Source organism: Lagopus muta, chromosome 15, assembly GCF_023343835.1.
Source record: "Lagopus muta isolate bLagMut1 chromosome 15, bLagMut1 primary, whole genome shotgun sequence".
Classification (NCBI taxonomy): Eukaryota; Metazoa; Chordata; class Aves; order Galliformes; family Phasianidae; genus Lagopus; species Lagopus muta.
Genome location: NC_064447.1, coordinates 1,954,279 through 1,967,075, shown reverse-complemented (window position 1 = coordinate 1,967,075; position 12,797 = coordinate 1,954,279). Strand labels below are relative to the sequence as shown.

General features: G+C 48.9%; 2 protein-coding genes across 6 annotated transcripts in view; one reads left to right on the top strand and one right to left on the bottom strand.

The window, feature by feature from the left end:
• Window positions 1-2,539: 2,539 nt before the first annotated feature.
• The window catches only part of NAGPA (N-acetylglucosamine-1-phosphodiester alpha-N-acetylglucosaminidase), an 11,173-nt gene continuing 915 nt past the window's right edge, over window positions 2,540-12,797 (bottom strand). Inside the window, exons 3-12 of one of the 2 annotated variants that reach the window (XR_007379985.1) lie at window positions 9,563-9,702; window positions 8,933-9,041; window positions 8,485-8,613; window positions 7,505-7,713; window positions 7,210-7,257; window positions 6,684-6,812; window positions 5,431-5,562; window positions 5,159-5,219; window positions 4,086-4,683; window positions 2,540-3,700 (exon numbers count right to left, since the gene is read on the bottom strand). Coding sequence is in view for 1 of the 2 variants with exons in the window: in XM_048961626.1 (XP_048817583.1) it covers window positions 4,461-4,683; window positions 5,159-5,219; window positions 5,431-5,562; window positions 6,684-6,812; window positions 7,210-7,257; window positions 7,505-7,713; window positions 8,485-8,613; window positions 8,933-9,041; window positions 9,563-9,702 (1,180 nt within the window). In the remaining variant the exon portion in view is untranslated. Of the gene's footprint in view, window positions 4,684-5,158; window positions 5,220-5,430; window positions 5,563-6,683; window positions 6,813-7,209; window positions 7,258-7,504; window positions 7,714-8,484; window positions 8,614-8,932; window positions 9,042-9,562; window positions 9,703-12,797 lie in introns of both variants that reach the window. The other variant, XM_048961626.1, reaches the window with a different exon arrangement.
• The window catches only part of ALG1 (ALG1 chitobiosyldiphosphodolichol beta-mannosyltransferase), a 23,222-nt gene continuing 20,163 nt past the window's right edge, over window positions 9,739-12,797 (top strand). For 2 of the 4 annotated variants that reach the window (XM_048961644.1, XM_048961642.1), the window contains exons 1-2: window positions 9,739-11,710; window positions 11,806-11,882. In XM_048961644.1, coding sequence (XP_048817601.1) covers window positions 11,861-11,882 — 22 coding nt within the window. In that variant the 5' untranslated portion in view covers window positions 9,739-11,710; window positions 11,806-11,860. Of the gene's footprint in view, window positions 11,883-12,797 lie in introns of all 4 variants that reach the window. The other 2 variants (XM_048961643.1, XM_048961641.1) reach the window with 1 other exon arrangement.

Genomic DNA, 12,797 nt, shown 5'->3' with positions numbered 1-12,797 from the left:
CTTAAAACGGGATGAATTTTGTTTGAGAAAGGAATGACTGATGATTGAACGATCAGATGCATCTCCTTCTGATCCCTGTGGCTGCTGGATGCTGCTGTGCAAAGCATGTTGAGCACTGCATGCCTGCAAGGTCCAGTTTGAGCCCAGAGCTTCTTGGGCTCCAGAGGAACATTTCCTAGGGCAAAGAAACGCTGTGAGCTGTGAGCAGGTGGTGCTGGGCTTGGGGCAGAGCTGCAGCCGTTTGTGGTGGAGGTGTAGCTTCTTCCAGCACAGCAACTCAGGTATCCGTGGCCACATTTCACTGTTCAGACCACCTTTCTTCTTCTCACTGAGCTTTTCTTAAGGTTGAAGAACTCGTGCAGGTGAGGAGAAGGTGCACATAGAGTGATTCCTTCTAACCCTGTTTCTTTAACCAGTGATTTTGAAGCACAAAGATGAAAAGAGCCCCAGCAATTGGAACAAAAGAAGATGATGTGCTTATGTGAGTTGCTTGGAGGTTTTATTGTCCTTTTTTTAAGGAGCAGAGCCAAGGAAATGATTCCCCCAGCTTACATCACTGTGTGCATTGCTCAGGTAACCCAGTTCTGCAGGTCCTGGGACAGTTCTGATGTCCAGGAGTTCCCCAGCTGCTCTGCACACTTCACCATTTCTCCCAAATGAATTCAGCTTCTGTGTGATTTCGGACATGTCTGGGATTTCAGCATCTGACACAGAGGGAAAAGCAAAGCACTGCCTTTGCTCTGGAGAATCAAGGGTCCTGGAATTGAAAGTGCACGTGTGTATCCTGAATGTGAAACCCTGCCGTTAGTTCAGATGCTAGAAACACAAATCCAAACTGATTCCTAAAGCATGGGGAGCAAACCTTGCCCTTCCCTCTCTGTGATGTTTCAGGTCTTCAGCTTTTTATGGCTGGTTGGTCTCATCCCACAGTAGAACATCCCTGCATGTGGCAAGGCAGTTGGAGGTTCATGATCCTTGAGGTCCCTTCAACCCGGGCCATTCTGTGGTTCTGGGATTTCTAGATTGCCATTAGCTTGCTCTGGTTGAGAATCTTCTCTGTTATGCTGGATTCATTTGATTTTATATCAAGCAGGGCACGTTGCTGCTCTCCTCCCAGCTGTCAAAGCCTTGGGTGCTTGGCTCTTGCCAGGGGAGGTCCCTGATGAGCTGGGCAGAGGTGGAGGGCTGCTCCTGCATCGCTCCTTCCTGAGCTGATTGCAGCTCAGTCCAGATGGAGTTCTGGATTCTGCTCCTTGCAGATCTTACAAAGCAGAGCCTGGGCAGGGAGCTGGTGATGCAGCAGGACCTCGCGGCTGTTTTTCAGTACAGTGGGCTCGGGCTGCATTCAGACAACCAGCTGGATGTCTAATGAACTCCTCAGTTAATGAGGGCTTTCTCCTGTTTCAAATGTTCCACGTGCAAAACGCAATGCCTACCTCACAGAGCTGATGCCATGTTTAATGTGTTTGAAGGGAAACGGTACCGTGGGCAATGTGGCAACACGGCGCTGTGCTGTTGTTTACAACTCAGGCCATACGTGCAACCTTTGTTCTTAGCAATCCCTGCAGGTCCACCTTGTCCTGCTGCTCCCTGCTTCTGCCTCAGCAGGGCCGAGCACGGATACGGGGCACAGAGGGTGGATGTCACATCACACAGAGCAGCAAGACGGTGACTGAGCCGCTTGGGTGAAACGTTTGGGGTTAGAAAAGGGCTTTTTTGTAATGGCTGTAGACAAAGTTGGCCTTATGAAAGGCCTGAGGGAGACTTCAGTCCAGGGAGATGCAGAAGCAGCACTCTGGGCTTCGTACCACTTTCCACATGCCAAGGGTGAAGCTGAATGCTGGCACACAGAGCACTGTTAGGCTCTCAGTGCAGGTCTGTGCTGCTCCTGGGCTCTGTGCACCCTTCTGCTGGGGGGCAGAGTAACCCTGGTTGCCCCATCAGTACATGAGACCACAGATGTTTGCTGCAGAATTTCAGGCACAGCCATGTTCACTTCATTATAAGGTTGGCCAGTTGTTTTTTTCTTCAGTAATCAGAGGCAGGGGTGCAAAATATCACAGCTTTAATACGAATTTACAACCCTGATTTAACTCAATAGCTGAAATACTGATGAGTTTTTCCATTCTTTGCTCAGCTCTTTGTTCTGTCGGCTCTGGGCAGCAGTGCCAACACTTCTTTATTACCTGAAGTGCTCCCAGTGGGAGCCAAATCAAGCAAAAAGCTGAGCTGTTCGATCCTAAGGCCTAACACTGACATGTCTATCAGACTCCTGCATGCTACTGGCTTTACCATTTCTCTAGCTTGCTTGCATTGGTGATTCTTATGCGTAGTTATTTCTCTTCTGGAAGGCTAAATTGGTATTGTGTGACACATCTTGGCTTTTAATGACATCAACGTCCACTTCCAAGCTATTCAGCTACATACAAGTTAAATGGGCATTATTTTTTTATTATGGTTAATTTTTAGAAAGTAGTTTTACTTTCTGTCCCTTGCAGCTGTCTGGTTTTATATATTGGGGTCCTGATTTCTCTCAGCCAAAAAAAAAGTGGGGGGGGGGGGATAAAAGAACCAAGGAGCTATTCTTGAAGAGCACAGCAGCAAAAGGCTGGGTGCTCCATACTGTGTTACTTGACAGCAAATCTGATGCTAAAAACGTACTTAGTTACAGGATTTGTAAAATTAAAGGGAAAATACAGTATTTGTAAAAGCTGTACATTTCTGTAAGTCGGGAATAAAACAAGAAAGCTCTCTGAAGTACGTCTGATCGTTTGATGAAACCCAATCCTCCACATCTGTGGCAAATCCTGAATATTTCAGCACTTGTGCAGCTCTGTTTGGGTATCCGCAGTAACTGACGTTGTTTTGCTCTTATCCAGTTGCCTTTACCATTTATATAACTGCAATGTCTTTATGTTTGCCTGTAGGACCAGCATTTGCTGTTTATTCCTACACCAGGACGTAGTTTGCTATGGGCAGCCCTGCAACTGAGAACTGTTCTTTAACATGGGAAGGGCTCGTTAGGGCTTAATGACCCACTGAGAGCAACTGGGGACAAACGGTTCCTCCTCCTGCAGCTGAGCATTAACCAGTCCACTTTCAGGCAGTTATTACTAATTGGCTTTATTCATGTTTCAAATTGCCACCGTGAGCAATAGAAAAATAGAATCTTCAGTTTACAAGTTGATTTTGATGCCAACAGTGGCACAAAAGTTTACATTTCTTTTGCTTGAAGAGATTAAAAATAGAGTGCATTAGAAAGGTTCAGGCTCAGTCTTTCAGGCTTTAAAAAAAAAAAAAGTGCAGCATTAAAGCAGCATATTAAAGGCCAGTTTCTCCTCACAGGGAAGCAAACCTGGATATTTATATATATTTTTTAACACTGTGCAAGTATGTGTTCCAGTAAAACATCCAGTTTCCAGCTGAGATGTTCAGGATGTTGGGCTGCCTGAAATAGTGAGCACAGCCCCAGCTCCCTGATGGCTGCCACCCCCATAATGGAAAGGCAGTGCCAGCAGCAGGAAGCAAGAAGGGCTGCAGGGACCCTGTGCAGCTGAGGGAGGGCAGCCTAGTGCTGGGAAGACTGAGCAGGCTGCGGTGTGGTGAGCCCAGCCCCGGGCTCAGTCAGGTCCTGCTGCCTCCTCCATTCATTGCCCAGCTGGGAGGGCTCAGTGCTGCAGTACCTCTGGCTGAGCTGCTCCTGGGAGGTAGGAGAGAAGACAAGGCTGAGGTGTGTGCACCAGTCAGACTTTTCCTGGTGCTGTGCTCTAAGAATCGACCAAAAAGACAGTGCTCATGAAACACCTGTTAGATCAGTCCTGGGACTGAGGATGTTGACTGCAGTCAACATAAGGTTTGGAGGGGGGAAGGGGGAAGAAGGCACAAGAAAGCCACAACCCTGCGTGTCAGCCTCTGAGCCTACTGCTGTGGCAAGGAGCAAGAATGTTGTGGTTCCATTGCATTGCAGCTGTTTTAGCATCTTAAAATCTCACAAGGGAAGGGCAGATAACCATAGATCAGATAATCCTTAAGGCAGCTTCCTTATGGCTATCTTTATGCAGGAGGCAACATGCAGTTTATCTTACCTCTTCAGGACACTTAGCGACTGTACCACTGTGTGTGTGACAAAGGACCTTTCTGAAGTACCCATGGCTCCAACTCTGCTGCAGCTGTGGAACTCCCTCCTATGTGTGTGGAAGCTGGCTCCATGGCTTGAATCCTCGCATGGCAGCTCTCATCTGCTCCAGTCAGAGCAGGTGGAGAGGTGAGGGAAGCCAGCCTTGTCCTCAGCAGGGCTGGGCAAGAAGCGAGGCAGTTCTTGAACTAAAATCCCCTGCTGCTGCTCTTGGGTTTGTCAGCAGTTTTACACTCTAGATCTAAAAATTCTCTGTAACAGTCAGTGCTGAATGGCAGTACAAGCTGCAGAGTGAAATACCTCTTCTCTTTTCCCAGCTGGGACTCTAAAGGAGTGTCTGACTTTGGTCCTGAGCATCTTCTGCTTCACAGGCAGCAGACGTGAAGGTGTGGCTGGCTTCTCCATTCATCTCCCTCAGGGGGTGATAGCGATAATCACCACCTCCATGCTGCCCCTCTGACCTGGCCTTGAGAAAAAGGCCCACGTTTCCCATGGCACTAATTGCGAGAAGCAGAGCCAAGACAAAGGTCACGGAGATCCAGGTTCTTCTATCAGACAAAAGAAAAATCCACATAAGCAACACCTCCTGACCTGCTCTCACATGTCTCAGCGTTTTCTCAAGGTTTGTACTCCCTTCTGTGACGACAAGCTTGTGGTTCTGCTCTCAGGTAGGCAAGAAAAGGCTCTGCGAAAGCCTTTGAAAGGCTCCTCTGGCAGTGGATATTTTCTGCTTTACACTCAGTTACCAAGTGATAAACTGTGCCTGCAGAGAGGCTGCAGCTTCACTGATAGCACAGAAGCTGTGCACTGGTGTTGGGACTGTCACTGTCCTTTTGTTTTATACACAGCGCATCAGTGGAAGAGGAAAAGCAAATGGTATTTAAGTGTAAGCTGCTGCATGCTGGGCTCAGCCTATAAATAGTCACCAAAGGTGCTACAGCTCAGCACTTGTCTTGCAATTGGGTTTTAGCAGTTTGCTCCATCACTCTGTGCATGCATACTTGTCTGATTAGTGTTACTTACTCTGACAGAGAAAATTTTTCGTTGCTCTTTTCCTTATCTGGGGAAGCCAAACACCTCCAAGCTGGAAAACAAAAAAGAATAGAGGGAGGAAAGTGAGAGGTTAAAATTCCATGTAACAAAGGTAAGCTTAATGAAGGTAACAGAAACCCATGCCTTGAAACTAAGCAAACAGAACATGTGCTAAAGCTGCTCTTCCAAATGCACAAGAAACCAAAACAAAAACAAACATGAAAAAAAACCAACCCACCCCACACCACTGTAGTGAGCAGTACCTTTGCTGAGCTGGTCCTGTATTGCCACTTCGTAGGTGATGTTACAGCTGCCTGTCTGTGGGTTGCAGGGACATGAGTGTTCACATGCACAGAGCTGCTGGCAGTTGGGCCCATACCTGCCCATGGGACATGCTAGGGAACGGATTACAAAGAAGTCAGCTGCTGTCAAACCTCCATGTGCTCTGAATTCATCCAGTCTACCACCCTGATCCCCAACCCTTCCTCCATGCCTGTTCTGTCAGCTGCACCAGCAGTGTGTCAGGAGGTAGAGATGTGCTCAAGGCATTAGAAGCTCAACCTTTGCATGTAGCTCAGGTGTTCAGGTTGCTTCTGGCCCCACAGCAGTCTCAGGCATTGTTGCTTTCAATGCATTTTTCTCCCTGCCACCTCCGAGCTACCATCCTACTCTTCGGCTTGTAAGCAAAAGCTGGAGGGGGCTGAGGTGGTGTCATGGCCAATCCCTAAAGGGAAGGAGGTGCTTGTGTTTGAAGACAAGTATCCAGACCTCTTTAGCTGTGCTGAATGATCAGATTCCCAATCCCAAAGCTTCCAGCAGCTTGACAAAGCTGTCTGCCTCCCCCTGTGTTCCCCAGCAGCCTGAAAGCACCCAACTCTAAGTTAACTGCCATTATTTTGTTCAGTTCAAAGAGGTTTTTGTAAAATTGGGATCGGGTTGAGTGTTTCTATGCTGAGAACAAAGCATCACTAAAGTAACCATGCACAGCAGAAGTTCACACCCACACCATAATTAACTTGTCCTGTCGGCAGAGCAGGCTGTTCAGTCAGGTTTGCAGGAGCCTTGAGTGCTTCAGGGAAGCTGCAGTTACACAACTGAATGAGTTGCCAGCTCTGTTACTGCTGTATGTGCACAGGTGCAGGTCCAAGACTGGAAGCCAGAAGGGCCCTCAGGAGTCTTTGCAGCCGCTGACTTGGCTCACCTGAAGGCTGAGCTCCAGGCAGAGCCTGGCCACAGCACCTCCAAGGGAAGGGCGTGCAGGTATTCATGTTCTACTCAGGAGCTTTGGAAAAGCAACACAGCTTTTCTGGGCAGAGACTCAACAGGGATCCATTCTAACGATAAAGAGAACTCCCTTTTCCTCTCTGCTCCCTCTGTTTCATTTTAGCCAACTCAAGTTGGAAGGAAGGCCCTTAAGCTGGAAACCTTACACTCCAGCTGTGAAACTGACCTCACACTTGATTTGCCAGTGTGAGGTGGCTCAAACAAGACAAGAAAGCCTCTCCCCAGTCCTTACCATGCTCACAGCTTGTGCCATAGTACCCAGGAGGGCAGGAGCAGGCTCCATGCACGGGGTCACACGAGCCACCATTCTGGCACTGGCATTTCTGGCTGCAAGCATTCCCGTAGAAACCGCTCACACAAGCTGCAGGGGAGCAGAAATCTCATCAGGCCTCATCGCAGTCATAAGCAGCCTCACCCCATGCTTATAGCCCAGAGCATTCCCTGGCCTGGGATGTTGATGTCTGCTCAGGAAAGCAGGTGAGTCTGGGTCTCGACCCAGGGAGCAGATGAAAGGAAAAGGGTGGTTTGCAAAGGGCTTAAATTGAAATGTTTCACTGTGACCCTACTGTAAATTCTGCAGTTAAACTCACACTGACAAAGGAGAGCACACTGCAGCCTCCCCCCCCCTGCTGCTCCCTCTTGGAAAAGGCTCTCAGAAGAACCTCCTCACCACTGCAGGCAGCCAGCCCATAGTGAAGGGGTTCAGATTATCCCTTGTTGTCTATGAAAAATCCGAGTGGAGTAGAAATCAGCATTACCTTCACTGCAGTTGCTGCCAACCCAGCCAGCCTCACACAGGCACCCAGCTGTGCAAAAACAAACAGGCATTAACAGCTACAACACAGGTTTAGAAATAGCAGAATCAGGAGCCTTGAGATCAGGCTGCTTTCTGCCAGGGAACCATCAGAAGTGGAGTCCCAAACAACTCACTGAGTTGAGGCACAAACACCCACCCACGACAGCTCCCAGATCACCTCCCACTGCTCGGATTTTGAGAGGTCAGCTCAGGGTCAGCTGTTGGTACCCGCCGAGCCGCATGCAGCAGGGACTCACAGGAGGTGCAGGCTCCATGCAGGCTGCAGTTGGAAGGGCCACAGTCCAACGTGTCGCAGGCTGGGCCTCTCCAGAAGTCCCCAGCACAGTGGCACTGCCCCTGCACGCAGTCCCCGTGGCCGCTGCAGTCTGCAGGCTCGCAGGCAGGCTCGTGGACACACACAATGGTTGAGATGCTCCGAGGGCATCGCCACATGTTGTCAAAGGAGCTGGGGATAGAAGATGGGGCCCGTGAGGCTGCTTCCAGCCCTACGTGAAACAGCTTGGTACAACCACAGATACTCATCCCGATTCTCACTGGCAAAGGAGAATTTCTATAATGTAAAAATTAGATTTGAGTCAGTGTTTGAACTCAGTATTAGCTCCTATTGGACAGGAGTCATCTCAAATACAGGATTTAAAGTAACATGCAAGCAAAGCACCTCTTTAAGCAGTCTTAGCTTTCCTAACTTAGGTGTTCAACATGCCTTTATTTGAATGGTATTTGCTTTGATGAAGTGACATCACTGCAGTAACAGCAATGCTTGGCTTTTGACGGCCAGACTGCAAATAGGACTTTCTCTCATTTCTTGTTTACAATCAGAAACAGCCAAAAACCTAAATCTAATCTAAATCTAAATCTAATGCACATTATTCTTTAGGTACCCCGCATGAGGCAGGACAGGGTCTCCAAGTCAGTGCTTCTCTTCCATAACAACAACCTGTTCACAGATCTCTGCTAATTGGGGTGAACATGTGACTCTAGACCTCACAGTGGAAGAGCTGCTTTCAGACCCCATTCCCACATGTCCCTGATAACTAAGTGGGAAAAGTAGGTAGTCACTAAATTACTTTAGATTCAGTCTCTCTGAAACCCCTGACACTTGCCTTTGCACTGTGAGCTCTCAGCAATGCCAACGGAGTCCCCTGCAGAGCAGCAGGGTGGCACTGAGCTCTGCACACTAACAGGAGCTGTGCAGTGACCATGCAGCAGCACCTACCAGTGCTCTGAAGGGTAGCTTGCGAGGGTCCCGTTCAGGACCAGCGTTGCCGACCCTCCACCATCCAGGTTGATTGCATTGATGATTCCCTGCTGTTTCAGAAACTCAGCCATTTCCCAGAGGTTGATCCTGCAAAAGCAAATGGTTCTTCACTGATCAGCTACTGAATGATGCTGCTGTGCTAGAAACTTGGTCGCTCTCCACAGCAGAAGGGGAGCAGCTCTCCCATCCCAGATACACTGATCCTCCACCTGAAGGCTGCCATAGCATCCTGTGGCTCTGCCTCTCTATTACCACAAATTGTCAAGCAGTGTCTTTAGTTCAGCTCCTGAGCTCTGCCCATCTCTGTCTTATTACTGGAAGTTGCAGAGTTCCTCCAGCTCTGGTGACAGAATTTAAGGACTGGACTTGCACCTTCCCTGGGGGGTTACCACGACCTTGGCCTTACCCTCTAGACTCGGTCTGTCCATCCACGTGAACCAAGACCAGCTGCCCCTGACTGTCATGTCCAACTGCAGTCCTGGCTGATATCACATTGATGAACTTCTCAAAGGTTCCTGTGCAGGAGAGGAAATAATTCACACAGCAGCTGGGTGACAGAACTGGCTGTTCAGACACAACTGCCTGCAAAACAGCTCCCAGCAAGGAGCTCACTAATCTGAGACACAATGACAACAGAGCCCAGATTCCTCTTCTTTCTCCAAGACACCTAGGAATCACATTTGCAGAAGCACCACTGTCAAGTTTCTATCTGGCACCGGACAAAGGAAGGGGGTTCAGAAGCCCCCAGTTTTAAACTCCTACAGGAGGTATTACCTGCTTTGTTTCTCCAGACAAGAATTAACAGCTACCATGTTGTACAACTACTTGCAGAGTTCTTAGCAAATTCTCTTCAACATGGAGCAGATGAGCACAGCCTCACCATGCAGACAGTCAATTTCCAGTAGTGCACTTGCTGCAGACTGAAGGTAAAGCAGCACAGAGGAAATCTGGACCTCTTAAGCGAGTAGCAACTAGACAACAATTTCCGAAGCTCCCCTCACCCTCCAACAGCCTTGTGAAGCTTTACAATATTTACCTGTGGTTTGAGTTTCATCACACTCTGCCATTTGACTCTGATTGATGTACACTTCTCCGTCTCTCAGGAGCCAAACCACCCCGCTCACGAGCTGCACAAAGGGGTTTTCTTGATCCAAGACATCCTCCTCAGACAGGTAACTAGGAAAAAGAGAGCAGGAGGGGTTATCCATAGTCACAGCAGCATCATGTGAAAGCCTCTTCTGCTGCCAGCAGGCTCCAGAGGCAGGGAGAAGAGCAAGAGGCACTTGAACAAATGCCAGTACATCCAAAGCTAGAGGCCAAGCAGTGCAAAGCACCCCTTCAGCACCCAGAGTGGAGCCTCTTCTCAGTTGTTATATACAAAGCCACTGTTAGCGACTGTCCCCTGCACCAAACAACTCCTGCCAACAATGTGGCCTGTGGACCTGAGCCAGGATAAGGGCAGAAAGCATCTGGCAGATCATGAGGGCAGAACCATTGCCAAATGCTCAGGGATCTGGGGAAGTATCTTTAACACCTCAGCATCTGTCAGCTTCCACTCTGCAGAGCAATGGCACCAAACAGCCTTTGAGGGGGTTTTCAGCAACAGCAACCAGTCTGCCTGCAGCTGCTCTAAGGGATGCTACTTGCTCCCTCCATCAAGGATAGCTGCTTCTCCTCTTCCAGAAGCAAAAACTTCCCCTGGCAGCCAGCAGGAAGGACTGTTCAGCTACCATTTCCATGATTAGGCACTGTGTGTCATGGTGGGATGCTTCCTAATTTTCCTCTCAAAAATGAGGGTGCTGATCTGGTTCATCAAAACTTGCTGCTAGTTGGTGTCTGCAACACACAGAAGACAGCAGCAAAGGTTGGACCTGAACAGCTGTACTTGCAACTGTGCAAGATCTGCCAGTGTTTTTTGGTTTAATGCCAATTGCTTTACGTGCTCCAAACACGTCTTGTGGGAGCTGGATGCTTACCTGATAGTTTTTCAGTGTGTAACTGTAGCTGAAGAAAGCATCCTTGGTTGAAGAAAAGCATAACTGAAAATACCTGAATGGTAAACATGCAGAAAGAAATCCCTTTTAACGATGGGATGTGAACCCAGAATGACCACAGCTGGAAATCCACCACATTGCACACCACTCTGCAGCAAACCTTACTGGGTCTGAGGGCATGTGGGAGTAAGCCAGCAGAGCAGTGAATGCAGCCACCAGAAGCAGCAGCTTGCAAATCAGTTTCCAGACTGCTTCTCAGTCTTCTGGGAACCACCAGGGTACCCCTAGGAAGTCTTCTGGGACTTTTAGTGTACCTGCTGCTGCTGGGGAAGGATAGCTGCCAGGCATTTTACTTCTTAGCAAGTGCTAAAGTCCTTCTGTCAGCTCTTTGTGATCAAAGGGAGCTCTGAGCTTTTGCCTCCTAATTAGGGACTGTCACACACCCTTTCAGCTGGTGCCAGAAGAGATCTGTGTAGCTGCAGGGCAGAGACCACAGCTCCTAGGAGCCAGCAGATGCCACAGCTTGTGTGGAGAGCAGCTGGAAACTATGCAGGTGACACCACAGGACATAGCATCCAGCACAGCAGATACCCAGGTGCAGTCTGAGCTGCATAAGGAGAATGCAATTCTCCAGTCTCAGGCTGCAGGCTCTCACTCAAGCTAGGACCAAAGGAAATGGTGACCTGCTATGTCCTGGTTGAAAGACTCTGCTGACAGGATAAGCTGCTACACGAGGACATCAGTGCACTGCACAGCAGCTGGGATGATGAAAATGACGAGGACAGATAACAACAACCTGCAGAAAGAGAAGCCTCAACCACAGAGTATCCACAAACAGCACCCAGAATCTGCTCACTGGGGTAGCAAACACCGTGATGCTGAAAGCTGGAAGGCTCTCAGCTCGGGCAGTAGGATGGAGCTCTTCCTGCACCCCCAGATGTGTGCCTACAAAGCAAGATTAGTGCTGTATGGGAACTGCTGAATCATGGCCTGAACCTCTGATTGATCACCTGAGGCAAGCAATGAGTCAGCCCTGGGAGAGCAGCTGTGGGTAATTCACCTGTGCTGCTGGAAGGGGTGGAGCTTGGCTCCATCTCTCCTAGATCCATTAAGAGCTGACTACCATTAGGGGAGGATCTCTTTCTGGAGATCCCTCTTATTTGGAGTTTTTCAGCAAACCCAGAACAAGGGTAAGCCCTTTATCTGTTCTTTCTAGTGTAATAACCTGCTTAGTCAAACTCTCCCATGTATTTCTTAATACTTGTATATTCATTGATTATACAAGTGCCCCACAGCAAGTAAAGGGCTGGGATTCCTGTGAAACCAAGTGCCAGACAAGCATGACCCACTACAGCACCAGAGGTAAGTGAGTGACAGTAGGAGACTGCCAGCCTTTCTAGAGAGGTGTGTGGGGGGCTCAGACTTGGGATGCTGCTGGGAGACTGCTGAGGCTTCTCCAGCCCTCAGACCATCACTGCCTACTGTTCTGTGTGGGCACCTACAAAACTGCTGGGGATGCTGCGAGTGTATCAAGAGCACGGCTCAGAGGTTGCTTTGGGATAGTGGTCAAGTGATAAAAAAATATGTATAAGGAGAGATCACAAAAATCCTGGGGTGTGTTTGCTTTGTGGGAGACCACCTAGCATCGGAACTTGTGCAACTCTGTGGGAACCGGTCTCTACAACTTTCTGAAAGCAGGTTGTAGTGAGGTGGGGTTTGGGCTCTTCTGATGTGTAACCAGTGATAGGATGAGAGGTAATGGCCTCAAGTTTCACAGGAGGTTGTTTATTTGGAAAAGTTTCTCTGAAAGAGAGGTCAGATGCTGGAATGAGTTGTCCAGGGAGGTGGTTGAGTCGCTGTCCCTGCAGGTTTTTGTTAGCTGTTGTACTGAGGGACAGTGTTTAGTGGGGAAATATGGTGGTAGGGGGACTGTTGGACTGGATGATCTTGGAGGTCTTTTCCAATCCTGGTGACTATGATTCTGTTACTCAGTCTGGAGAAGAGGAGGCTCAGGAGAGACCTTATCACTCTCTACAACTCTTGAAAGGAGGCTGTGGTGAGGTGGGGGTCAGCCTCTGCTCCCAAGAGCGAGAGGATGAGAGAGAATGGTCTTAAGTTGCATCAGGGGAGGTTTCAGGTAGGTTAGTAAGAAAAATGTCTTCTCAGAAGGTGAGGCATTGGCACAGGCTGCCCAAGGAGGTGGTGGAATCACCATCTCTGAAGGTGTTCAAGAACTGTGGAGATGTGGAACTGCAGGATGTGGTCAGTGGGCACTGT